Source organism: Amphiura filiformis, chromosome 19 (genome assembly GCF_039555335.1).
Source record: "Amphiura filiformis chromosome 19, Afil_fr2py, whole genome shotgun sequence".
Taxonomy (NCBI): domain Eukaryota; kingdom Metazoa; phylum Echinodermata; class Ophiuroidea; order Amphilepidida; family Amphiuridae; genus Amphiura; species Amphiura filiformis.
In genome coordinates, this window is record NC_092646.1 from 50,972,131 (window position 1) to 51,000,115 (window position 27,985).

The 27,985-nt window shown below is 37.9% G+C and overlaps 2 protein-coding genes across 2 annotated transcripts in view; both read right to left on the minus strand.

Moving 5' to 3' along the window:
* Nucleotides 1–12,818, minus strand: part of LOC140141441 (histone-arginine methyltransferase CARM1-like) — a 33,902-nt gene extending 21,084 nt beyond the window's left edge. The window contains 9 exon segments of the mRNA XM_072163298.1: nt 1,339–1,420; nt 3,072–3,162; nt 4,041–4,218; nt 6,472–6,536; nt 6,539–6,581; nt 7,975–8,079; nt 9,020–9,138; nt 10,245–10,370; nt 12,649–12,818. Of these exon segments, the coding sequence (XP_072019399.1) occupies nt 1,339–1,420; nt 3,072–3,162; nt 4,041–4,218; nt 6,472–6,536; nt 6,539–6,581; nt 7,975–8,079; nt 9,020–9,138; nt 10,245–10,370; nt 12,649–12,781 (942 nt within the window). The 5' untranslated portion in view covers nt 12,782–12,818.
* A 9,844-nt stretch (nt 12,819–22,662) lies between these two features.
* On the minus strand, nt 22,663–26,495 carry LOC140140753 (uncharacterized). Its single transcript, XM_072162495.1, has one exon. It carries the CDS (start codon nt 26,294–26,296, stop codon nt 23,318–23,320), a length of 2,979 nt encoding a protein of 992 aa, XP_072018596.1. The 5' UTR covers nt 26,297–26,495; the 3' UTR covers nt 22,663–23,317.
* Nucleotides 26,496–27,985: the final 1,490 nt, after the last annotated feature.

Here is a 27,985-nt window from a genome sequence, read left to right on the forward strand (position 1 = left end):
TAATAATGCTTGTTGATGAAAATATTGATATTGCTAGGGCACCAAGGCAATCTTATGCTAAAGAATAAATCCAAAGTTACACATTTTGAGGGGCACCAAGGCAAATGCATGGGGCATCCAAAGCAATTGCCTTCTGTGCCTTTGTTTTATTTTTTCCCCCAAGTTTACACATGGTTTGGCATGGAAAACACACATTTTGACTTAAATTTGGTAGCTAATGCTACCTTCAAACATCGTACATGTTGGTAAACAATACCATAATATTGTACCATTCTTCATGGTCTAAAGCTAAATACATGCTGTAAAAGAGGCATTTTTTGTGGGATTAATTTTATGTGCTTTGCCAATTTTGAATGGTTTCTCTTGTTTATAAATTTGCGAAAATAAATGTAGCGCAAAAATAAGCTGTAATGAAGATATTCAATTGTCATTGTGACTCATAAGTACAAGGTGAAATGAGACCATTTTTTTCATTAAAATTATTTGTTTGTTTTTGAAGGGTTTACACTTCAGTGGGCTTTGGAATTGGTCATGCTTGGCCATCAAACTTTAATTTACCTAATCACGCGTCTATATTTGCTGTTTCTTATTTTTGCTTTTCATGATGTACAATTTCCATCCAATTTTTAATTATGTTATTCTTCTTTTCTCAAAATACTGGAATAGCAGTAATAACCGTCAGGAAAGGTTTCTGTCCGAAATAACAAGGTAACGTGAAAAAAAAAACCCTGGCTATTTTTGGCCACTTAACATAGTTCAATGGGGGACTTAATGAATGTGAATATTATAATCAATGACACCTGGGCACCTTGGGAGAACAATGCTAGTGCATGTACCCCAGGTTAAATAAGAATGAAATAAATAAATAAATAAATGAATGTGAGAATTATAAAATTATGTCAAAATTGATGTGTACCTCACAAATTACAAATATGCCAAAAAATCAGGTTTGGAAAAAAAAATGAAACAATTTCATATTATTCGGCCAACTTAATTTAATAGTTTGTCTCAATGCCCTTCCAAAGTTGAAACCCTAATACTTAAAATTAAGGCAAAAATTCGCCGGGGGAATATGCACGTATCGTTTCACGGTGTTCAAGATGAAGAATTGTACTGAGATTTATGACTTATATGACTAATGCTATTTTTATGTCCGACAATGTCAGATGTGAGATGTTTGTGGTGGATTTGGAAAAAATACAGTGGAAAAATTGAAATTTACTCAATAAGGTGCAAAAAGTGGGCGATTTTATTAATGCATGCGGGTGCTTTGAGACAAACAATTAAATTAAGATGGCTTCAAATTATTACAACATTATGGCTTTAACACAAACTTACCACTATAGGTTGTCTCAGATATTCTTCAAGCGCTGCTTCTCTAATAGGTGACAGGTCAATACCATGAAATGACTGCTGGTACCTGAAATATACATGCACACATATAGATTGAATGTATGTGAATCCTGGGCATTAAATGATAGGAAGCCCGTCCATGCTTTAATGTGATGCTAGAGACATCTTTTCAGAGTGTCCTGACTAGATTGAAGGACTAACAACTGGATGTTAATTCAGATCTGCTTTAAGGAGAACCATTAGTGCAGTACAAGAGTTCATCACTTCCACGGTACTCTTGTAGGCCTACTATTTCAGTGGGCTCTGAATTTGGCAATTTTTGTTTGGCCATTGAACTTTGCTGTGTTTTTGTGTCTACATCGGTGTTTGGTTTGATGTGTTTGTTTTTAATTTAAGGTAGGAGCATCGGATAATAGGCCCATGCAGGAAAATAGCCACTATATCAAATCAGAATTATGTATCCATATCAAATATATTACCAATTTAAGATAAGTCTTTACTCCACTTATTTTTAATGTTTCATGAAAATTTAAACATTTCTTATGTTTTTCTATATTTTTTGAAAATTCCCTAATTTTTTCTACAAATAATCATTGCTAGCCTAGAGGGAATGTGATATGGGTTCCATAGTTTATGGGGTGGTTAATAAGCCTATTACCTAAATTCTCTCGCCAGATTTTTTTGATAAAGTGTTTATTTTTTGAGAAAAATCATTTTTTCTATTTTTAAATTAGGGAAATCTAGAAACACCCATAACTTAAAATAGAAACACCTTATTAAAAAAAGCTGGCGAGAAAAGTTTCTAAATTTAATTACCTTTCATATGACACCTTGTTTGTTAAAATTGGCCCTATGTTTAGCTCAGACAATAATTATGAAATTGGGTCATTCAGTGTTTCTAGATCAAATCAAGAAAATTTGAGCAAGTACTAACATTACCTTCAAATATCCCTTTATTACTGGCCAATATATAGGAAAAAAATCACTAATATTATTTGGTAACATTTTTCTAATAAAAAGATCCAAAAAGCAGTTCTCTAAAGGGGATAGAAAGGAGATAAAATAATATTTAAACATAGTATCCATTTTCAAACTTTTACCAATTTTAGTGAACGAGGATTAGTGTCAAAACCACTTTATGTACAAAGTCAATGGGGTTTTCTAATGATAAAAAATGGCATAACTCAAAAGCGCTTTGTTGGCAAAAATTCAAATTTGGCAGGCAAGTTTTTCTCACCCAACTACACATCCTGTATAATTTTAAACCAAATCTGTGCATGACACCGTAGCCGATGTTTCTACCTTAAGTGCACAGTGATTTTCATCACTTGTTCAAGTGTACTTTTGTATTCCCATTGATCAAAGTTGCTTTTTGCAGGTCCAACAATTCTGTGAGCCTTGGAACTGGTAATTTTTGGCTATTGAACTTAACCTACTTCTAATGCCTACATTTCCAAATGATTTGGTGTTTTTGCCCCCCCCCCCTGCGTACTGTCTAGTTTGTATTTTACTTGATTCCCCACATCAAGTTGGTGTACCTTGCTCTTTTTCTTCCCAGTTGATCATATTCAAAGTATGCTCTTGCATCATTTATTGATCCTTGTCCTTGTCTGTGGAATTCACCATTACCCACTTTAACCGCAATGATCAACACATTAACGATTACATGAAATCTGATTAACAAAGTAAATAACCAAGCGGCTTTGATATCCACTTACCAGAAATTTGCTTTAGTGAATTGTTCCATGTACAAAGCATCATCTGTGAAGGGTGCTATATGGATATCTCCATGAGTTGGGAACATATTACCTGGTGATATGATCAATTACAGAAACAAAACAAAATGTTGAAGGGGAAAAAAAATAATGTCAATTGTGGTGATTTTACGAAAATAGAACTGGAATACCACAAAAGTTTGATTCAAAAGCAGCTGAGGTAAAAATCTATAAAAGAAAAAAAAAGCACATTGACGTTAAAATCCACAAGCCTCAGCATACTTTACAGGTTGTTGCTGAGCACTACGGCCCCATATGATCATTCCACAAACCATTAAACAACAACCCATGTACTTACAGCTAAAAAGTGCACACCCAAGACATTCCACAATTGACCTTTGCGGCCAGGATCAGCTCCCCGAGTTTCGTACAGGTTACAACAAGACAATTAGCATTAAGTTCCTTATCCAGGGGAATCTCAAGCAAACTCAATTTTTACCAACTGCCAGGGTTTGAACCCGCAACTTCTCGCACCACAGTCGAACACCTTATCGATTGAGCTAACTTGACTATAAGCTACGTAAATTTTTCGTACATTGTCAACAAAGGCTTTGCACTACATTGACTGTCATCTGTCTTGTTCCCTGAGCACTCCATAATTTGGCTAATATTTCTAAGAATTTAAACTTTTGTACTTCGGCCTGAGTGGATCACATAGCAGCACTCATTGGCAAACATTTCATGCATCATGAAATTTCATGCTGTAAAAATTAGGGGCCAAATTTTGTCACACTCAGCATGAATCAAAATGCCAAACTCATTTGGTGAGTATCAGGTGAAAAACTGATTTTATGCTTGCAAACCAAGCTTCCCTAAAGGCAAATCAACTTGCTGATTCTTTCCAATTGTAAATCTCTAAAAATATTCCCCTTTTAGACCAACTTCTTGCCTTCATGAGTCATGCCCTCTTACCTCCAGGTTTTAGCCACTTCTTTGCGTGCAGATACGACTCCAGCATTCTTTCGTTGAATAACATGTAGCCCATTGGTTCCGATATAATGATATCCACCTGCTCTGGTAGCGAGACCTCTTCCACTTTACCAGCGATTACCATGATTCTGTCTGCTAGCTTGTTACCCGCTACTAGATGCTAATGAAGGAGGATCAAGAAGACAACAATATATCATCACCAAGTCAGATATGTGAGATTTCATGTCAAAGCCGTAATGTGCTATGCTAGTTGAAATCCATACACCCCCTATGGAAGACATAACCTTTATCTCCAATACCGGAGGTGAAGATTTCGAATGGAAGTACCCATTCAGGTAACCCCCCTTTGAAATTCACATTCCTGTGCGGAAGATTAAGGTCATGTCTGGAGGTGTATGGATTTCAACTGGAATAGCCCAATGCCTTTGCCCATATATGTGACACGATCAAGGGAAATGAGTCGGATGTCGCTAATATTGATTTTGAGATATTGGCAAAGAAAGTGTTAAAATTCTTTTGTTTTATATTGTTTTCAGCGATTGATAAATTGACGTAACTTCACAAAAGAAATTTGTATCAACATGGGGTTTTCAGTTTCTGAAAGCTCTAAATGTCCTGTTTAGAAACATGTGTGAAGCTCATTTTCGACCAGGGGAGACATGTGACTCATTCCCCTTGATCATGTCACATATTATATCGATGAAACCTAACAGACTCTAGAGGTCAATGATGATTGAGAAAGGAATCCCCATGAAATGTTCCCCAGTTTCTGATCATGTGAAGGCTAGTAGTAGCTGTAATATTAACATCAAAGAGGCCAAAATTATTGACAAAGATAAGTGCTTTGGTAGACGGGTACGAGAAGCGCATACATCAGAATGAGGAGGAGTCGCCTCAACAGGAACAGAGGGCGGTTTCACATGCCAGCTATCTAACTCTCTGAGTCGTGTAAAACCATATGGTGCTACTGGCTCAGAGGGCCTTCCCAGTAGCACCTTCCTGTGACTAGTTAATAGTTGAATCAATTGCTCAGTCGATCATGAGAGGCAATAGCTTTCCACAGATGAGCTTTGAATTCTTGAGAATCAGATAAAATATTAATTTTTACAATTAAGAACAAAAAATCCATATATACTAGAAAAAGAGACAATATTACGGTAATCAAATTATTGTACTGACGGTGTTTAATTCAGCATGTTCAATTCAGCATGTTCAAGTGTGTAAATTGTGACTTTATGAAACTAACATAGCTTGCGTTAACACCAAATCAGCAATTTATTCTTTTCATCAAGTTGACCAAGGAAGAAATTCATCCTGGACCCTGTAACACCGCTAAACCTTAAACCCCCTAGGTATTTAGATAATAAGTAGTGAATAGTTTGTTTGCCTTATAATTGGTGAAAATATTCAGATTTTGTAACTGTGCACGTCACAAACTTATGCTCTTGAAAAATTTACATTAGCGAGCGCCAAACCGCATTGCTCAACATGCAAGTGATGCAACTACAATCCCGACCATAAGTCGTTCGAACACTTGTGTAAAAGTTTCATTGTTTTAACCCGTATTTTAGTTATACATAACATACTGCAATTTAGCTTTCTTTGGTGTAAAGTTTGAACCCGTTCCTACTACTACAACCCTCCCCCTTCCCCACCAATCAATGTTGGATGTCTCTAAGGGTGCATGGCCAAATAAACAACTACCAACATTGATCGGGGGAATGGGGGGCATATTTGCAGCAGTCATGTTTTAACATGCTACAATCCCGGTCATAATTGTTCGAACACTTTTTAAAACAATTATGACCGGGATTGTAGCATTTATAAGTGCTGCACACAACTGTGTGCATTCCATTTTATAGATCAATACTGTCTCATTTTTGTCACCCATTATAAACCAAACAAATGGGCTATTCCAGATGTATTCCGCACCCCCCCCCCCCTATGGAAGACATTAAAAAAAAATACAATTCCAGCTGGAATTGAGATGTGTCTAGAATTCCAGCAGTCATTTTTAACACAGATTCCGGCTGGAGGGTATGGAAGACATTGAGATTAGGTGAAATTCCAGCTGCTAAAATTAACAAAAAAACAAGAGTGGGGATTGTGAAAGGCCATGATGTGCCTATGGAAGACATTCATAAATAATATTCCGGCTGGAAAATGGTCAAAAATGCTCCAATTCCGGCAGGATCTTCACTTATGGTCGCCATCTCGATTAACCTATGAATGACATTTACAATTTACTTGAATTCTGGCTGGAAACTGAAAAAATGTTCTAATTCCAGCTGGAACCCTATGGAAGACATGTGAATTCCGGCTGTCAATTTAGCCCCGAATTCCGGAAATGTCTTCCATAGGGGGGGGTGCGGAATACATCTGGAATAGCCCAATGATCCAGTCCCATACTAACCTTGGCGTGATTAGCAATGCTACTTGCTTCTATTGCATATACCCGCTTGGCTCCCGCTTGAAAAAAAAAAATGACAGGATCCCTGAGCCTGCGCCCACATCCAACACAACCTGTAGAGAAGGACAAATGAGAGACATAAGTCCACATATATCACAGGGTTACAGTTCAATTATCTTACCTTCTTGGAAAAAAATCATCATCTAAAATACCGTATGCAATTTTTTCATAAGTTATATTTTTATGGCTCCATTTCCGGAAAGCCAGGTTTTTCTGGGAAAGTACATTTCTGTATAAAAGACGAATTGATATCAATGTTTACATCAGAATTAAGCCCAAAAGCCAGTGTTTAATGATGAAATTTATTAGACCAGGGTTTGCCCGGCAAACCAGGGACTGCCTTTTGAGGAGAGCGAGAGCAATCACTCTCTACTGCTCTCCTTATATCTGATATAGGAGAGTGATTTTTAGCGCTCCTTATTTAGTCATTCTCTCCTTACATTCTATTGTAATGCTCTCCTTGAAGACTCCAGAAGAGTTATTCCATGCTCTCCTGCAAATTCCATAAGACAGTCCCAGCGGCAAACGAATCATTCAACATATTTTTTTGTCTCATAAGTCCTTAAGGGCTGGGGTATGAACGTTTGGACAGTATTTATTTTGGGACATTAGAGCACATCAGACATATCGAATTGCATTCTGAATACGAAGAATGTCATTCTGATATCAAATAATTTTGATTTTATGAAATTAGCAATTTAATACACATTTTATGGCAAATCATTAAAATTTATATTTTTGATATTTAACAGTACTTGAAGTAAACTTTATAAATCTGATGATTTATACTTAAAGTGTATGTAGGTGGGATGAAAATCCGACGATCAATTGAAAATTTTGACCTTTCGTATTGAAGATATGGATTTTTTCCAAAACACACAAAAAATTAGGTCTTTTTGTGAAAAAATTCATATCTTCAATATGAAAGGTCAAAATGTTCAATTGACCGTCGGCTTTTCCTTCCTGCTACATACACTTTAAGAATATATCATTAGATTTATATAATTTACTTCGAGGACTGTTATATATCAAAATTTGAAAAATATCAAATTTTATAATTTGTCATAAAATTTGTATTATATTGTGATTTTCAAAAATGAAAATTACTTGATATCAGAAAGACATGCTTCGTATTCAGAAAGCAATCGATAGGTCTGAGGTAATCTCATGTCCCACAAAAAATACTGTTGAAACGCAATAAACGCTCATTTTGGAACCCTTAATATGATTATGAAAATGTTATTTGATGACACATTTCAGTAAGTGCACCACCGATGAAAATTCATGCCTTTAATTCCGCAATATGTCACAATTACCAACAAATTTTGCCTTACTACACTCAGGAAATTATTTTCGTGAAACCTTTCTTTTTCAGTTTCCAATTTTCGCTAGCAAAAACTGGCAAACCCTGTATTTGACTAAAAACAAAGAATTGCTATTCTTTACCTTGTCTCTGAAATCTTCATGATTTTGTAGCATTGCTTTTTGATATGTGGATGTACGTATATAATCCTGCATCATATTTTGTTGCTGGGAAAGATATCCATAAAACTGAAAAAGAAAACAGTGTGAATCAACATGGTTAGTCCATGTACAATGAACAACAGAGTCTAATATAAAGTCAACATTGTGTATCAACATGGGACATGTGTGTTGGGGTACAGGGTGCTAGTCCGACACGCCGCTAGTCCGAATCTGAAATGCACTGCACCAGTCCGACACGCCACTAGTCTGAATCTAAAATACACTCTGCCAGTCCGAAACAGAAAACCACTGCGCTAGTCCGGAAACTGAAAACCACTGTGTTAGTACAAATCTCGAAAACACTCCTTCAGTCCGACACTGCGCTAGTCCGAAACTGAAAACCATTGCGCTAGACCGAATTTGAAAAACACTGCACTAGACTAGTCCTAATCAGAATTTGGGAAACACTGTGCTAGTCCGATATAAACACTGTGTTTTTCCGATATTCGCGGACTAGGGCAGTGTTTTCAGATTCGGACTAGCGCAGTGTTTTTCAGATTCGGACTAGCGCTATGGTTTTCAGTTTCGGACTAGCGCAGTGTCGGACTGTAGAAGTGTTTTCCAGGTTCGGACTAGCGCAGTGGTTTTCGGATTCGAACTAGCGGCGTGTCGGACTGAAAGTGTTTTCAGATTCTGACTAGCGGCATGTCAGACTGTTGCAGTGGTTTTCATCTTCGGACTAGCGCATGCTTTTTTTCGGACTAGCGTTTTTCATTTTCGGAATGACCCACCACAAAGTATACATGTAGGGAATTTGTGTAGTCCGACTAGCGGCGTGTCAAACTAGAGGCATTTCGGACTAGCAGCGTGTCGGACTGAGCAGTGCACCCTGTGCATTGTGCGTGTGCTTTTAATCGCAAGCAGGGACAAAATAGCCATCTGACAAAAACTGGGAAACAAAACATTTACTGACCTACAACACATTGTGATAATTATATTATCTCAGGATATTGTCGCCTAGCCTTACCTGGAAGTACTGTGCGGCTGATGCTTCATCAGTTCTCTCTGTGAAAGTGGACTTCTTTGCTCCTCCTTTATCTGCATTGTGTTTGGCACCTTTAACTATATTCTGAAATCTGGTCATTTCTGTAGAAAATGAGAAAAAGAATGACTTAGAAATGCATACTTTGTTTTTATGTAATCTGGCAATGCTGGACAAGAGAACATATAACAGACCCTTCCCAGAATCCTTTGCAACATGACACATCACCTCATTTACAGCAAATGACATTCATTACTTTGTACCTTCCTTTTGTGTTCATGTTGAGAATAGACTGGCTAAACATGGGTCGATAGTCAAGAACTACTGACCTAGATGTTGCACTAGATAGGAAATCAGTAGAGGAAATTGAAATGGAAGAAATGCATTGTGGGAAGTGTAAAAATAAAGTTCAGTACCAAAATGACTTTCTCTTTCTTAAAATTGAACATTATTGTTGAATTTGAACTCCCAACATGTTAAATACGTATATATATCAAACTATAATAAGATTACGATCCGGCATTCATGGATTTGAACCAAGGGGGGGGGGGGGGTCACCCCCAAGATTACTGGGATAGCTGGAGAATGAGTATGCGGCATTCGTGGACTTTTAACCAAATGGAGTGGTGTAAGTGTTGCCATACAATACATGTAGAACTAGAAGAGAATAATATTTCAATAATACTAATAGTGTTTTTTTGACATCAAGAATAGGCCCCTATAATGTTCTAAAATCTAAATACTGTATTCGCCTGAGTATAGTCCGACGTTCGAGTATAGTCCCATCCCCCATTTTTCATAAAATTCCAGAAATTGTAAAAAAAACACCAAAAAACAAATTTAAGTTACGGTACATTTATTTTTTCGGTTTTGGAGTGTCCCTGGACCTAGACGCTAGGATCATTCATGGGCTGACCTAAAAAAAAAATTAAAAAATTGCATGATTTATGTTTTTTAAATGAAAATTGATAATTTGTATGTCATACTCTATTAATGATTTCAAAATGCATTGAATTTGAATGCATTTTGAAACATCATGCAATTTTTTTTTTAGGTCAACCATGAATGATCCTAGCATTTAGGTCTAGGTCCAGGGACACTTTTTTTTTTTAATTCGAGTATAATCCCACCCCCCAATTTTGAAAAATTTTCACCTAAAAAACGGGTGGGCCTATACTCGGACGAATACGGTAGATCTCATCATACTTACCAAATTCTGTTGGGAAGTGTAGCATGACTCCACTGCCCTGTACATTGATGAGGAAAGCCTGCTTGCTGGCCTTACATCCTTGGAAATCAGCTTCACTTAGATTTATTGATAGTAATTTCTGTCCACCTGTCCAAAAGAAACAAAATATTACAATTAAAATTATTACAAAAAAAAAATCAAATTAAGCCAAGTGAATTAAATGTAGGCCTATATCGTTCCGACTTTCTCAAAATTTGGGGAGCAGGGGTAGACATAAGGAGCAAGGAGCAATAATCAGCTGACATAAGGAGCAATAATCAGCTGGCATTCGATACACTTATTTGCAGACGACTGCCTAGTGTATGCGGCTGGCAAAGATGACAACCATAATTAGAGTTCTTCAGGAAGATCTTGAGCAACAAACTAGAGAAATGGCAGGACAAGTGGAAAATAGCTTTTAATCCAACGAAGTGCTCCACAATGCAGATATCGTACAAGAAGGACCTTCCAAGTTCAACATTTACATTTTGTGGTGAAGAGCTCTGGACAGCAAGTAGACTCCCATCCATATCTTGGTGTTGAGATTGACAGCAAATTGACATGGAGTGTGCACATCAAGAATACAATCAAGAAGGCCAACAGAACTCTAGGATTCCTTTGAAGAAATCTATGGTTTTGCAATGAGAGAGTGAAGACCTGTATACAACATGCTTGTTCGCCCCATACTCGAATATGCTGGTGAGGTGTGGGATCCCCACTCAAACATCCAGAAGCAGAGGATTGAAATGATCCAAAGAAGAGCAGCAAGGTTTTGCTGCAGTGATTTCAAGAGATACAGCAGTGTAACAACAATGCTTGCACGTCTGGGTTGGGATACACTAGAAGAAATGAGGAGGAGAAATAGACTCACAATGTCAATGCTGTACAAGATCACCAAGGGACTGGTTGGTATCGAGGGAAAACACTACATGTATCGGATTCTGATGCCAGCAAATGACACAAGGTCAAGGACAAGAGGGAGTAACTCTCTCAAGTTCCAGAGACTGTACATGTACACAAGACTTGATGTTCACAAGGGATCATTTTTTGTCCACACTGTAGCTGATTGGAATGAGCTTCCAGATGAAGTTGCGAATTCACCAACAGTGGAAGTCTTCAAACAAGCAGCGCCTTCATCATTAGTTTAGCACCCCTTCAGAAATTTTCGTCTTCAGAAATTTACGTCTTGTTTGCACGAGTTATAGGTATGCTAAGTGAATTTAAATTTGCCATCAAACTGCATCATTTTATTTATCAAATTAAAGCCCTTTGAGTAAACAAAGCCAAAACTGAAAACCATTTTTTCATAGCACTTTCCGTAGCAAAGTTACATCTTGTCAAAGATTGACTTTCATCAAAAAGTTTCAGCTAGCAACATTCCCCAACACAGCATTTCGGGGGTGTTTCTAGATCTTAGTCTCATTATGATAGCAGCTTTTTTTAATGGAAATGCTATCCAAATCCCTCTAAAATTCCATGTGCGGGTGACTTATCACCATAAAAAATCATATATTTGGGTCAAGTGAAGTATAGAAAACATATATGTAGGTTTCTTTCTTCGGGCTCTCTCTCTCTCTGTGTCAGGTGGCGCTGTGTAGCGCTGCTGTGTAGTCTTCACAAGAGTGCACGCCATCTCACTCGATCTGATGCCAAGTGCGTTGCACCTTGCATTCCCTAGTTAGAAACCAGCTTCACGTCATTAGTCCAAGATGTTGGTGGGCGTCCTCTTCCTCGTTGCCTTCCATAGCCCCTTGCAAAATCTGTTTTTCTACACCTCCATGTTTCCTGACAATATGGCCAAAGTACTTCACTTGTTTTAAATTTCTATGTAAAAATGCATTGACATTGTCGGCGAATTTGACTGACTAGCAAATGTGTTAACTAAGGTTTGCCTGGGTTACCTACGAGTTAGCCATTTTATTAGTTATGTGCGGAAGTTGGTGAAATGCAGAGAGTGATCCTGTCCTGCCGACACAACCGATACTACAGTACAGTATCAAGTTGAAGCACGGAATTGACTTGAGCATGTGAGCTGAGTTGTATGTACTACTACTTGTCTACTCTACTGTTTTGTTTGTTCAGTGTTGTTCATGTGCATGTGTGTTACTGTTTTCTGACTGTAAATATAAACCCATCAAGACTTTGTATGTGTGTGGCCTGCAATTACAAAATAGGGAGTTACTGATTCATTAATAAATCCACCCAGTTTTTCGCCATGCATGCATGCATTGCATGTCAATTTACGAATTCGTGAACAATAACAATTGATGAATAAGTCATCGTCATTCCGTTGACATTGAACGTGACTGATGATGACATGCCGGCTTTTTCATTGTTACCATTTGCCTTTCAAATGACCATTTCCCGTCAAATTAACAAGTCTTACCGTTATACACGGAAGCTATTGCATCTGAGTTCTCTGTGGTCACCTCCAATCGTAAAACTGGGTCTGATTTTTGACGTACATCGCCATGATCGGATAATGAACTGAGCCTAATTCCATCTATCACGACCGCCATGATTGCAAGAAAGGTCGGGGCGAACAAAACACCGGTGATCAATTAGCGTTGCTGGTTTTCGATTGAGGGCGAAAGTTTAGTCTCGTACCCAGTGCAGAGAGCGCTTGATAACAGTAACATGTGGACAGTGAGTAGGGTGTATGGAAGCTTTTATACAATAATTTACATTATGATAGAATAACAAATCATCAAACTGTAAAATACTTTTAGCATGTTTTAGTAGAAAAGAAAAGTGGAATCAAGTTTGAAAAAGACACAGGGGCGTATGTGAAATATTTGGAAAATGTGCGGGAAATTGCCGAAAGGGGATAGAGGCCTAAGTGCCTCCAAAATGGTCATTGGGCTATTCCATATAATCCAGAAAATAGATGCACACCCCCTATAAGCCTCCTATAGAGGAGTTTGGATATCCGGACTTTTTGTCCATACTGTTGGAAATCCAGACTTTTAAAGTGTCCAAAGGCGAACAAATCCAGCAGAAAAATAGTTCAAAATCAAAAATCCTCAATTTGAGAGCTCATTTTGGACATTTCCGTGATTTTTCCTTCATTTTATACAACTGGAATTGAGTCGTTTTCAGAAAGCAGACCGGGAAATCCAGACATTTCTTTGATTGAAAAGTTACTCCTCTATAGGGGGTGTGCACTTATTTTCTGGAATAGCCCATTATATAATTCTGCATTAGGGGCCTATCATAAAAGTAGCCAGCAGGGCTGTCAACTCACGCGATTGGCCGTGAGTCTCACCACACATCACGCATTGGGTCACTTTCTCACGGTCTCACGCCAAGGTAGTAGCCTATAGGCCTACTCTCACGCCTAGGTAGTAAATATCACGCATAAAAAGCTGGAAAATGAGTAAAATCTCACGCATCGTCAAAATAATTTGTTGTCCCTACCCCATGCTCTCACCCAATGACCCCATATTCCCCGTGAATTTTTTACCGCGACCTAGGCCTATAGCCTCGGCCTACTTTAAATTGTATAAATCTATGATGATAGGCCTATGTGATGCGATCAAGCAAAATCAGTCGGAACTCGGAATTGATTTTGAGACAACGGAAACGTTTCCTTTTGTTTCCTCGAGTGTTGCTTTGGAAGCTCTTTAATTGCTCATCTTTGAAACTGGGCGTTCAATTTCAATGGGGTTTTTTTTTGTGCAAAATGCAGCTTTGTAAAAATAATGCTTTTTACTATCCTAAAGAAACTTAAAATTTTATATTTCCGAGTAGGCCTACTGACTGATTTTGCTTGATCGCATCACATGTACTTTTAATGTGTTTGTGTATAGCTGGGATGAAACGCCGACAATCAATTGAAAATTTGGAGATTTCATATAAATATTTGAACATATAGATTTTTTTTCTCATAAACCTGAAAACCAACCAATATAGGCACAAAAACATGCAAGTTCGATGGCCAAAACTTTCCAATTCCAGAGCTCACAGAAGTTTCAGGATACAAAAATACACTGGAAGTGATGAAAATCACATGTGTGCACATAGCAGACAAACAACCAAACAAACCAACAACAAAACTAAACACACAAAAAACAAAAAAACAAAAATACAAAAAAAAAAAAACCAGACAAAAAAAACGACGTTTCAAGCATTGAGTATTAAAGTTGCCTCCAGTTTTTATCTTGTATTTGTTTTTAAATTACAGCACAGCTCAGTGTAGTTTTTGCTGTTTGATTTTTAAATCAAACAGCGAAAACTAAAATATTCTGAAGAAGAGCAGTTTTGTGTTTCTTTTGTTTTTGTTTTTTCTTTGTCTGTCTGTTTAGTTTTGTTTGTCGTGTACTTTTTTATATAGGCCTACTGTTTTCCTGAGACTTCTGTGAGCTCCGGAATTAGCCATTTTTGGCCATCGTGTTATTGGTGCTCTCTATTTTAAAGGGGCATTTCGTGATCCACAGCCTCATCCCCCACTTTTCTCAAAAAAAGTTGAGATTTTTATATCACTGGAAACCTCTGGCTACATAATGTTTATGTACAAAATATTTCTTGCAGATTAATTCGTTTTGCAAAGATATCGTGAAATTTGAATTTCGTTCTGGTGCAACAGAACGAAATTACAACGCATTGTCTATGGAGCAGTGTAATACACATAATCATGCATAACTCGCAAACGCAAAATCGGAATCAACTGAAATTTTGGGAATAGGCTTTTTTCGTGGATATGTACTGAAAAATGTCATAAAAAGAAGATGCTAGGATCACGAAACACTCCTTTAAGTGTTGTGACAGACAGTGTATCATGTGTTTTGCTATCTACTCAAGATAGCTCAAAATATTATAGGCCTACGCTGTTATTTTAGCGTACAGAATTGTTTGCGATTTCAAGATATTTGGGAATTGTGCGAGTTTTCGTGGCAGTGCTCCATATCAACTGACGCTAGTGGCGGCGCCAGGATTATTTTTTTCGGTGGGGCATGGGGAGGGGGCAAAGTGCATTTCAGGGGGGCAAAATTGCCACAAAAAGTGGAAATTTACGTGATTTTGGGGGTTTTGCCTCAAAAGTGGGGGGAAAAACTGGGGGGCAAGAAAAATATTGGGGGGGGGCGAAAATGCCCCCCCCCCCTCGTAGCGCCGCCACTGACTGACGCAATGTCTTGTCTTGATTAGGCCTACAATATTTGATGCAATGAGGTGTGATTTCATGGAGGGGGGGGGGTAGGGAAACAGGGCAATTTGGTGCACCTAAGGGGCAAAATGGGACACCAGATTTTACTCGGCTATAAACCACTACAAAACAAAATGTATATCACCAAGAGTCTAGAAGATTTACGTTTCACAAAAAATTGTGCCCGTTGCTGTAAAGAAGCTTGGGTAAAATGCGACAGCTGGGTAAAATGGGACGCCATTGATTTACTATATGGGATCTTTTTGTTGGGGCAAGATGGGACAGTGCGAGTTAGCACACCGTAGTAAATCAATGGCGTCCCATTTTACCCCAATTTGGCACATTTCTAAAAGAAAACTTTTCTAATTTTCGAAGAAAAAAGTAACAATTTTTGTCTTATTTAATTGAAAAAGTGGCTTAGAAGTTATTTTTTAATTTGAGAAACACTAATCCGGGCCATTGATTCAGATAATTAGCTTCAAGTCGTGACATGACCTCTGCTTAAGCTTAGACATGAAAAAGAAATGGAATATTTATTTTCAATGTGTTAAGCTTACGGCCCGGAAGTTCAGTCCTGTTTAATGAAGAATGGTACGTTTAATTGGTTGGAAATATTGGCCTAAATAGATATTATATCAAAGTTCATTTGTTGCAAAAATGGGCAAAATGTGGCTATTTTAAGTATTTCCGAAATCATATGGAAAGGTTTCTATACAAAAACTATTTTCTTATAAACCATCATGCGCACTGTTTCCACCTCGATACACCTGAGCACACATTTTCCTCCAAGAAAAAAGAGCTTCCAAGCAGAGAACAACAAGCAGTGAATGTCTCCACCACAGTCTTTTTTTACACGATTGAGTGCATATCAATGTAAGAGCTGTGGAGCTTCTAAGACTCTTCTAGCTGAAGAATGGGTGTCTTTGATTGGTTTTTGTCGAAACCTCAAGTGTTCCCTTCATCCAATCAGATTTTTTTATATATCAAACGAAAGCTAACACTTCCCCCTAAAAACACTTTCAGTCACTAGCCTGTCAACAGATAACAAAATTCAATGTTATAGCAAGGCGAATGTGGAAAATCTGTTGAAAACTACCTATCCAACCACATTTTTTGACCAAAATGTAGCTTTTAAAAGTCAAAACCTCAAGTGTTCCTTACAATATTTTTCACATTTTATGTCATTAAATGAAAAAGGGACATAGGCTACTAGAGTCACTCGGAATGAGCAATGGTCAATTCTCTTTAAATTGCAAATCTTGTGCAAAAAGTTACTATTTTCGCCTACGGTTGTAAATTAAATGAACTATGACTTTTAAAAAGCGCGCTTACAAATTGATATGCACTGTCCCAAATTACCATGTGTCCCAATTTACCTCAAGTTAACTCGAATTACATTTTGACAGGAGTGTGGCGCTGGAACTCTGAAACTACCCATTACAAGGATTTAAAAAGATAGGATTGTAATTAGGAACCAATCAATTTCACATTTAAAATTAATCTTATAGCTTCTCATAGATTTGAATTTTAAATTTTAAACTTGTAAGTTGATTTTCCCCGTGGGATCACATTCACATCCACTGCATCTACCAGCGAGTTGAATTGCGCCGCCACACAGCACTACGTTGGTCGTAGTTAGCATAGGCAATGTTGGTGATGTGTGGTGGCGCTGTGGTAGCCATTACCATTGCCAGGCGGCATAGGACACGCAACACGGACGTACGAGGCTGGCGAAGATACAAGGCTGACAGCCCCATTCACAATACACGGTTAGCGATTATAAATGGACAATTAACATACTTGCAGTGGGGTACTTTGCAGAACCCCAACGGTTTTAGAGTAAGATCATTTTGCTTTGACACCACATAACTAATTTAGAATTGTTTGTGAAGATTTCATGATTATGTGTTAATCCAATGGCGACGTCAAAATAGCGATATCGCATCCACCATCATCTGACCATTGCGATTTACTGCGATTTAAATCATTGCCATTAGGGTCAATATTCGCTAAGGTGCTTGAAGGTTGAGAAAATAGACATTTCAAAATGATTTTTCTATTACCGGTAATTTTTTTACAGATTAAGAAACAGATATGTCTCCAGTGTTTTAAAAAAGTGTTCAATCTTTATTAGCAACTTGATGTAGTTTTTCGGCTTTTTCTGTAGCTAATGTCATCTCCGTCACCGTCGGCGTCATCTCCGTCACAATTGCACCGAAGTTCAACTGATACTAAAAATGTGTCGCACATTGAACATTTGTTTTTAACCTACAGAGCTGAGGAAAGTATATAATAAAGATTATGCAACATCATTACATTATATCAAGTGTTTAAGGTTAAAGCAGGGCATTATCTGTACATCAATTGGAAGCAGCACCCCGAGCAGCACATCACGAACAAAGAACTGTATAGTGACCTACCGAAACTTTCACAGAAGATCATAGAGAGGAGGACACGTTTCGCTGGGCACGCGTACAGAAGCAAAAATGAGCCTGTAGCTAAGCTGATCCATTGGACACCAAAACATGGAAACAGAAAACCTGGTAGACCCCCTATAACATACGTGGATGTATTGAAACAGGACACTGGAGTGGATGTTATGGATTTGGGAACGGCCATGCAGGACAGAAGGACTTGGCGTGCTGTTGTAGTTCGAGGACACCACTCATCTTAAGCAAGTAAGCAAGCATCTGTACAGTGTACAGTGACGGAAATACTGCTGTATCATCTCCGTCACGTGACGGAAATGATTCTCTCATTACTAAAATCATCTCCGAACGTCACATCCGTCACAAAATTGTGACGGAAATGACGTGATCGTATATTACGAAATGAACAAACTGACGACACTTGTATTATAAAGCTATAACATACACATGGTCAATAAAGGAGGTGAATAGAAATAAACTTACAACTGTTGTAATTTTGAAAAAAGTAAAATAATTAATGCAAACATTTCAGTGATCAGAAGCGTTCGGAGATGACGATTAATAAAGGTACCCACCTGTATGAGTGAAGAAATGGTTTAATATAGTTTTGATGAATTTATTGCGTCAACATGAGGGCAAAATCCGGGGGCAAAATGTCTAAATGAATTGATTGCAGATTGACTCGTGCTCTGGGGGTCAAATATATGACCTTACAAAATTAGTTTTGTTTTCCAGGCGCTTCAAACTTTTCGTGACGGTAGATGACGCAGAAATCGGGACAGGAAATTTTAGACATAAAGGGTGAAATTATTTTTTACTCCTTGCTATGAAAGATGTGTTACAATAACATTTTCTACAATATACAATAAATAATTTGTAATTCCCGGTGTTTTTACGATGCTGAAGTTATCCATTAAAAGATATCAGCATCAGAAGCGTTTTGATGACCCCAATCGGGACATAGGCTTTTTGGGGTTGTGACACCCTGTAGAAGCAAGTTTCTCGAAAATAAGAACTTCTTTTAATATTTTGATGTTTTAAGATTTAAAAAAAAGGATGTCAATACTAAACAACTGCTAGAAAAAACAATTCAAAATCCTATTTCGCATTATATATTATATAATATACTATATAATGACTCCTGAATGTGGCGGGACTGCAATTAGACACCTTACCGAAGAATGACACATTAAAGCCATATAACATTTGCTGAGGACGACCTCAATTTTTTTCAAAATTCTTTTTTTTACGCGATTATATTGTACTTTATTAAATCAACATACCCTGCAAAATTCAAGATTCTAGAGATTTTGAATAATACGCAAGAACCGTCGTTTTATTATTACGATGGAATTATTAGTCGAACGCATACACACACCCCGTACATGTCGTGCGTGTCGGAGGTGAAGGAGTGATACGTATTGGCGACATCGGCGCTGGTATAGGTAGTAAATTCCAATTTTCTTTGCTTTGCCTTAGTTGTTCGGCTCAAATAATAAAAGGGGGTATATCTGACAGTAAAAGTTAACATTTCATGGTAAAGAAATGCTAATCTATTTTGTATGAAAATGTTATAATAATGGCTTTAATTTCGAGTTGTTATGCAGGGGGTGGTTCCAGAGTGCTAGAAAAAACAATTATATAAAGTGATTATAATACAAAGCCGCTTTGTAGGTTACATCTTAGGTGATAGAGGAAACTAACATAAACACCGTGGAATCTAGTTTCATAATTATGTACATGAGGTAGGGAGAGCGTGGCGCAATGGTTAGGGTACTTGCCTTTAGTGCATGAGGTCCCGGGTTCAATTCCCGGCGGTGGCGATTTGCTGGGATATTGACTTGGGAAAAAAAAGTCTGAAATTAGTTGGCAACTTCTGTAGATTAAATTCAGACTTCTGCTCTCCCCATGGTTCATTTAGAATTGGGTAAATGAATCATGAAAGTATACTCCGTCCTTCGGAGGGGACGTTAAGCCGTCGGTCCCGTGTGCAGAGAGTCATACCTGTACATGTATCTCGCAGCCAGTTTTGAAAAGAGTAGGGTGTTAACCCCTGACTGTTTCCAACCCGTCCCGGTGTTCAAATGGACCCCAATGGAAATAAGCTTCGATAGAGGCTTTCTTGGGATATCCAGGGTTGTCAAAACCCGAACAAACCAAATAAAAAATCATAGGAGAAACTTGTATATGTTTCCTAATCCTAACAGGGTTGAGCGGGATACCACGTATACAGTTAAGTTGCATAAAGCTAGCCATATTATAACATTTGCTGAGGAGCAAGCGATTTCAATCATTACCATTAAAGCCATATTATAATATTTGCTGAGGAGGACGCCCTCAATATTTTTCAATACCATGCAAAAGTCACGATTCTAGGTGCTGTAGTTTTGTCAAAATCCGAGATTTTGAATAAAACGCAGAAACCGTCGTTTTATTATTACGATGAAAATATTAGTCGAACGCGTACACGATGTTCATAACTCACTGAATACGTACATGGTGTGCGGGACGGAAATACACATCAAAGGATAGTACCGTAACACAACCGACGGAGTGATACACATTAAAAGGGGACATATCTGATAATAAAAGCTAACATTTTATTGCAAAGAAATACTAATCTATTTTGTATGGAAATGTTATGGCTTTAAACGGATTCCCTATTGTTAAAAATATTTCGCGGCCCGGATCTCTCTTTAAATATAGCAGCTCACGCTCTGGTAGTTCTGACATTGGGCGGTCAGGCTGCATAGTGAGTAAACCTTTGCTGAGTGTAGCTGAGTGTGAATGGTCATTTGACTACATCCTCTAAACCACTGAAAGAAAGAAGAAAACAATCGGAAGCCGAACAAACCAGATTTCTGCCCATGTTTCTAGGGACAATCATGTAATAAACGGGGAGGGGCCAACATCATTATAGAAAAAGGAAGCAAACGGCAAAACAAGATATGTTGTATTAGGTTCATCTGGATTGTTTGATTGGAATTCATACTATCAAATACATTTTTTGGTGACATACCTTGTTACAGTTTCATGCTGCTACGCAGCACTTCATCAGACTGGCAACCCAGCTTCTTCTTCTTTCCTGAAGCTGCTGCCGGTGGCGGCGCTAAGGTGGTCGAAAATATTATTTCTTACCTAATATTTAAACTTTTAAATCATGGTTGATTTTTGCATTCTTTTATTTTTTGTTGTTGATCAAACAAACTTCCAAACAATACTTAAGTCCTTCATACCTCGCCTGACTCCAACTCAAGTTTTCTATTCCCAATGTGTCCAACTTACTGGATATTTTGTAATTCACTCCACTTCGACATTTGAAAAACCCGCCTACAAATCTTTTATAGAAAATGAACATCTTTATAAAGTAAATGTAAATATGAAAATGGCAACAAATAATGTTTCTTCTACTTAATCAAGACCAGGGGCAATAACACTTTGGGTGCTCCATTCTATTTCAGTGCCAATGAGGTTATAAGAAAATGACAGTTGTTAGAGTGTACTGAAATTCAAAATTGTGGGTGCTTCGTTCTATTTCAGTGCCAAAGAAAATGGCATGCAGTTTTTAGAGTGTACTGACATTCAAAATTTAGATGTCTAGTCGACAAACATTATATTGGGTATCGCTGTAAAATGTGTCATAAAACAGAACGGTAGATGCTAATTACTTCATTTCTCCAAAGATGGTCACTAAGGAATATATATTATAATATATACCATATTAAAACCTACAAAATTCAACCTGATTCTAAAATAAATATGGATTCTTTTTCCTATTGCACTTTTTTACTCACCCTGTACTTATACTATATTATAAAGAATCTGAACAACTGTTATTTAGTGACGTTTTATTTAATAAATACTGAAAAAGATATGAATAATTATAAATATTTAGATAACAATGTTTTTCCTTAGAAACAGCAATGAAGATGATGAAGTTTAAGTAAATATTAACAATAACCTAGGGACGCGATGGAGAACAATAAAAACCGACGCCCATCGATTAGACTGAGGTCAATGGCTGTAATACTACGTTTATGGGCAGGGAAAAAACCTCATATGTGTTTTTGAACCCTGAATATGTTTAAAGCAAAACCTCCTATGTAACCTATCACCACATGGGTCACAGTGTTTTGAATTAGGAACAATTGACATGAAAACAATGTCCAAACAAAATTAAGCTTGCAGTAGAGATACCAGATTTATTTTTCACCAGATTATTTAAGGAATCTGGAATGAGCGTTTTGAGCGTTTCGACAGTATTTTTTGTGGGACATGAGAGCATATCAGACATATCGAATTGCATTCTGAATACGAAGAATGTCTTTCTGATATCAAATAATTTTAATTTTTGAAATTCACGATATGATACAAATTTTATGGCAAATGATTAAAAATTGACATTTTTGATATTTAACAGTACTCGAAGTAAACTTTATAAATCTGATGATTTATACTGAAAGTGTATGTAGTTGGGATTAAAAGCCGACGATCAATTGAAAATTTTGACCTTTCGTATTGAAGATATGGATTTTTTCCCAAAACACAAAAAAAATCCATATCTTCAATACGAAAGATCAAAATTTTCAATAGATCGTCGGCTTTTCATCCCACCTACATATTACACATCATCAGATTTATAAAGTTTACTTCGAGTACTGTTATATATTAAAAATACCAATTTTTAATCATTTGCCATAAAATGTGTATTACATTGCGAATTTCAAAAAATCAAAATTATTTGATATCAGAAGGACATTCTTTGTATTCAGAATGCAATTCGATATGTCTGATATGCTCTAATGTCCCACACTATACTGTCCAAACGTTCATACCCCATCCCTTAATGTACTGACTTTTCGTTCGCGAGTTGCTTGAGTTTCTATGTTAGCTATCTGAAAAAGGCGTTAAAACAGCTTGCCTGTTTATTACTTTTGCACCTTCAAACATACCAACCGTCTTAAGAGTTTGGTCTTGGTAAACTTTCTTTACTGTCAACAATGCCTAGAAATGTTACTTTTTGCTGGACTAAAGTACCGTAATTGTTCGCCATGTTTTGGCACCAGATGAATCAACCTTCTTTTTACGCGCTACTTACCAAGAGTTACCAATCAAGGGTCGAAGGGAGTTTGATTGACAGTGATGTCAGACGCAAACTAGTCTTTTTAATCCAGTCTCAAATTATAGCTTATAGTCATGGATTGAGACGCGACGTAGACTAAAATGACTAAGATGATAGGAAATATTTTACCACTGGTCTTTAATTTTGGATAACATGTTGAATATTATGAACTGAGTAAACGATGGCAGTCCTAAAGCTGAATTTATACTCCATCGCTGAGCGACGAGCGATTGGTATTTGAACAAAAAGTACGCGCGCTTTTCCCAACACAACAAGAGGCGCTCCACCTCATTGGCTAAAAACCAATCGCTATCGCTTAGCGATGTAGTATAAATTCAGCTTTAGAGCGTCATCTATTAAATCAATGACATTTCAACTTAAACACTTTTACCGACTGATAGTCTGCTACTATCATTCGGTGATCATCGTCAGTCAACGCCAGCCCGTAAGGACTGGCAACTACCGTAGTCATGCACCCTAGGAGCTCGCCAGACGCCGTGAATTTATATATCCCGCGACTTCTATCGGTTGCTTTATTGGCGATATAAATGTCATCGAACTGACTACAGCATACTCCGGACGGGAACCATTGGGATATTTCGCTAGGTGAGTTTATAGTGACTAGCGCAAGACCACTTGAAGGGTCTAATATCTGTACTAGTTTATCTGGATGCGAGCTCACTATGAAATGGCTTTGTGACGTCATAGCGATGAAAGTCGGTTCGATAGCGATTTTGAGACTGTTGACGTGGCGACCGTCAGTGCGATGGATACTGAGGCATGCACTTCGCGAGTAACTCGCTCCGAGGACAAGTAAACCAGTTGCTTTGTCTTGAGTCATGCAGAAAACAGTGTAAAGAAGTCTAGACGATGAAGCCGGCGCGACGGCGTGAAATTGTCGCTGGAATTTGCCATTACTGCCGTATACTCGAACGAATTTGGTTCTGCTTGTAACATAGTAGTCATCGCCAATAATCAACACATCGCGATTTCTTGACCTGGTCGCGACGGAGCATTTGTATCGCCCATCACGACCAAATACGCTCATACCTAGGGAGTTCTGATTAGTGACTACAATGTCATTGTCATTGTTGATAACGACGCCCCATGCAAACGAGGTTTCTCCATTACTCTTATGCCCGAATGATCGCTCTAGAATCCAATCCGATGTTTGTGATCGTAGTGACGACGCATGCAAATCATCCATGCTTAGAGACGAACAAGTTGCCAAATTTGTTATACTGTCAAATCCGGGCGCCAAATTTGCCACGTTATCATATCCAGTGGCCAAATTTGTCACACTAGCGTATTTCTGTGCTAAGTTAGCCGTACTACCATATCTTTTCGTCATATTGGTCATACCCTCATACCCTGTTGCCAAATTCGACATACTTCCATATTTAGGCGCTAATTTTGCCATTCTACCAAATTGTGGTGTCAAATTCGACATACTCTCATATTTAGGCGCCAATTTTGCCATTCTGCCAAATTGGGGTGACATACTATCATATTTAGGTTCCAAATTCGACATACTCCCCCCATATTGAGGCGCCAGTTTTGCCATTCTGCCGAATTGGGGTGTCGAATTTGACATGCTATCATATTTAGGTTCCAAATTCGACATGCTACCATATCTGCGTCCCAAATTTAAGATTCGGCCATATCTAGTAGCTCCATGCTCGGGGTGACTACCTCGAGACTTGCTTGAGGGCGGGCTTGAGGGTGTATCGGCGTAACTTGTTGCATACTCTTCTCGACTACTTTCAGACGTGGTTGATTGTGTACGCGAAGTCTGTACTGAAGAATTCGTCTGTCTATCGTCTAGAATTTCAGCCGGTCTTTCAAAGTCTCTTGTCTCGCGCCTTGCGTAAACATCGTCGGCGTCAAATCGGGACAACTTATCGCCACTTTCGTCGCTTAAGCTCTTTGTTGATTCTTTCGACGATCCGTCATCTTTGAACGACGCTTTATGTATCACAATTGTAGGGTTTGTAAATTCGTGCGCACGCGTATTTCTTGTGCTACTCAACATTGGTACCCCTATTTCGTCATCTTTAACTTCAAGCGGAGTATCAGACACCATGGCTTCGTTTTCTTCATGATTTATAACTGACGAATTCGACAGACTCGACACTGTTTCTGTTTCTGCAGACTTGTCATTCAAATCGTCCCGTATTTGCCCAATATCTGGAAGTTCAAATGTCGATTGCTCATGTGGAATGAATTCAATAAACGCAAGTTTGTTGTCAGTTTTCCTTAGGTTCACAGCACAGACATTTCTAAGTGCTGACGCCACCACTGCATAAACATTTGCCGCGTCACTGTCTAACGACAGCTGAACTTTCTGTAGCTGCGTGCTCATAGTTAGCGCGACATTCATACGAGACTTAACACTCTCTAGCTCAAGTATATCTTGTTGTATAAGAGCATAACGATTTTGCTCTATTTCTATTATCCTATCTTCAATTTGTCGTCGACTCTGCTCCAGACTTTCCAAAAACTTTAACTTGATATTTTCTACAGAGGTATCAAGCACCGCTTTCGCATCACTTATTGCCTTCTTCGCAACATCAGAAATTTTGTTACTTTGGTCCATGTTTGATTCAATGTTCTCCTCTAATTGCACGCACTGAGTAGTCAACATCTGTATTTCATTATTTTGTAGTCGAATTGCTTCTTCTATATCGACGTGTCGATGTTCAGGACGTGGGTGCTCTACAACAATACAATCTCGACAAATGGCAACCCCACATGTTTCGCAGTAAAACCTCAAGGTTTCGCTTTTATGCTTGGGACAAAAGTCTGGATGTAGTGACGCATTTCGTTGAGGAACTTTTCCTAATCGGAATTCGGTTATCGTAATAACAAGATGTTGTTTCAGAGCCCGTATAGAGTTATGAGATTCTAGACATCTCTCGCACATAAAATCATCACAAGCGACGCATCTAGCAACTGCGTTGCGGAGGGTGCGTGTGCAGTTAGTACATTGAATTTGTGCGTGTTTTGTTTTCAGTTTATCGCGAGCGAGTTTCTCATCTTTCATTTTAGCAACGATAATGTTATTTGGTAAACTACTCGCACCTTCAGCCAATGGTGATCTGGAAATTTGTCGGCACGTCGGACATTGAATGACGTCGGTATTTTCCGTATTGTCGGTCGTTATGTTGGCGCCATCTTTTTGCGTCGGTATGCATTTGCAACAGAAAGTGTGAAGACAAGGCAGATATTTTGGATGATCAATAAGTTGTCGGCAGATACCACAAATCAACAGTGCCTTTTCTTCTTTGCTCATATCGTCGGTGTCAACGTCGGCGTTTTGTGTCGGTACTATGCCAGCCATTTTGAAACAGACCGTTATTACATAAGACAATTGAGTTATGTTCCAATCGATCAAGCTAGTACAGTTTGTGAAATGAGCCTTTCTTAACAGTTTAGTGTATACAATTGCGCATCTCCAAGTTACTTGTGATAGTCAATACCAAACCACATTCAATACACGTTAGATTTGAAGTCATAAAACTCACAATTTTAAGTTGAAGTTTTCGTAGCGCTTATGTTAGAAAATATTGTAGACGTGTTGGACTAACCGTGGAAGTGGACTAATAATACATCATCGTCATCGTTTATTTGAGGAGATGTGTGACATGTGATTCAACAAGTGGTCAAACTCCGACTGTTCAAAGTTTACCGGTATTATGTAAACAAAATGATATACAGAATATTTTGTGCATTACTGTAAAGTTGATAGACAACAATTGTTCTTAAAGCCATATTATAACATTCGCTGAGGAAGACGCCCTCACTGAATATTTAAAATTCCTTTTTTACACGATTAAATTGTACTTTATTAAACCAATATACCCTGCAAAAATCAAATCTCTATGTGCTGTAGTTATGTCAAAATCCGAGATTTTGAATAAAACGCCGGAACCGGCGCTTTATTATTACGATGGAATTATTAGTCGAACGCATACACGATGTTCATAACACACAGTACGTACACGGCGTGCGGGACGGTGATATTCACAACAAAGGGTCGTACCACAACACGACCGAAGGAGTGGTACGTATTGGCGACATGTGCGCTAGTAGTAAATTCCAATTTTCTTTGCTTTGCCGTAGTTGTTCGGCTTAAAAATAAAAGGGATATATCTGACAGTAAAAGCTAACATTTTATGGCAAAGAAATGCTAATCTATTTTGTTTGAACATGTTATAATATGGCTTTAATTAGGCTATTCAGTTGTAACCAAGCACGTAAAATGTAATTTTTTTCCAAAAAAATATGTTATGACGTATTATAAGTGTATTTAGTCATATAAAATAGTCCTAAATAAGAGAACAACGTATTTCACGGTATTTACTTTATATGTCAAATTGTCATTTCCGATCAAATAAACGATACACGCTTGTCCCTGGGGTCAATGTTCATTTGCGCAATCAGATAATACTAGCTGTTGATTTAATGTATTCCCAGCATGCACCACAAAATTCGGTGCAATATGATAAGGAGCCAAATTCAACAACTTTTCAATCAAAGAAAGTACAATGAACTTGACTCGTCAAAAGGTCTCCTCCTACAAATTATTATTAGGCCCATGAAGACGCGTTTGCGTGCTTGAGAACAGGTCGGAAATTGCGAGGTGTAGTTTGGACGCCCATATATTCAATTTCTTGCCAAAATACCCGCGCAAAAAAAAAAGACGCGTTTTAATGGGACTTAATTTGCGGTGTGCAATGCATTATGGGATGTGATCGAACCAAGTTCTTCATACAGTAGTCTAATTGCCAAATCAAACGTGAGATAAGATGACGGTTTATAACGTTGCATATCATGGCAAATATAGTTGTCAATTTTACTTGCAGCATGGTAACCATGGAAGTATACTTGACTGTAAATATTTTGACTGCTAGTAAATATTCGAATAATTATAATACAAATATTTATGGTATTTTTAGGTGAACGCCTTACCCAGCTAACACAATTTTGTTTAAATACGTCGCAACTTTTGGAATCATTTTTTGTATCA

Bases quoted from the DNA above. Each gene is read 5' to 3' on its own strand.
- LOC140140753 (XM_072162495.1), bottom strand. From the start codon at position 26,296: ATGGCTGGCATAGTACCGACACAAAACGCCGACGTTGACACCGACGAT.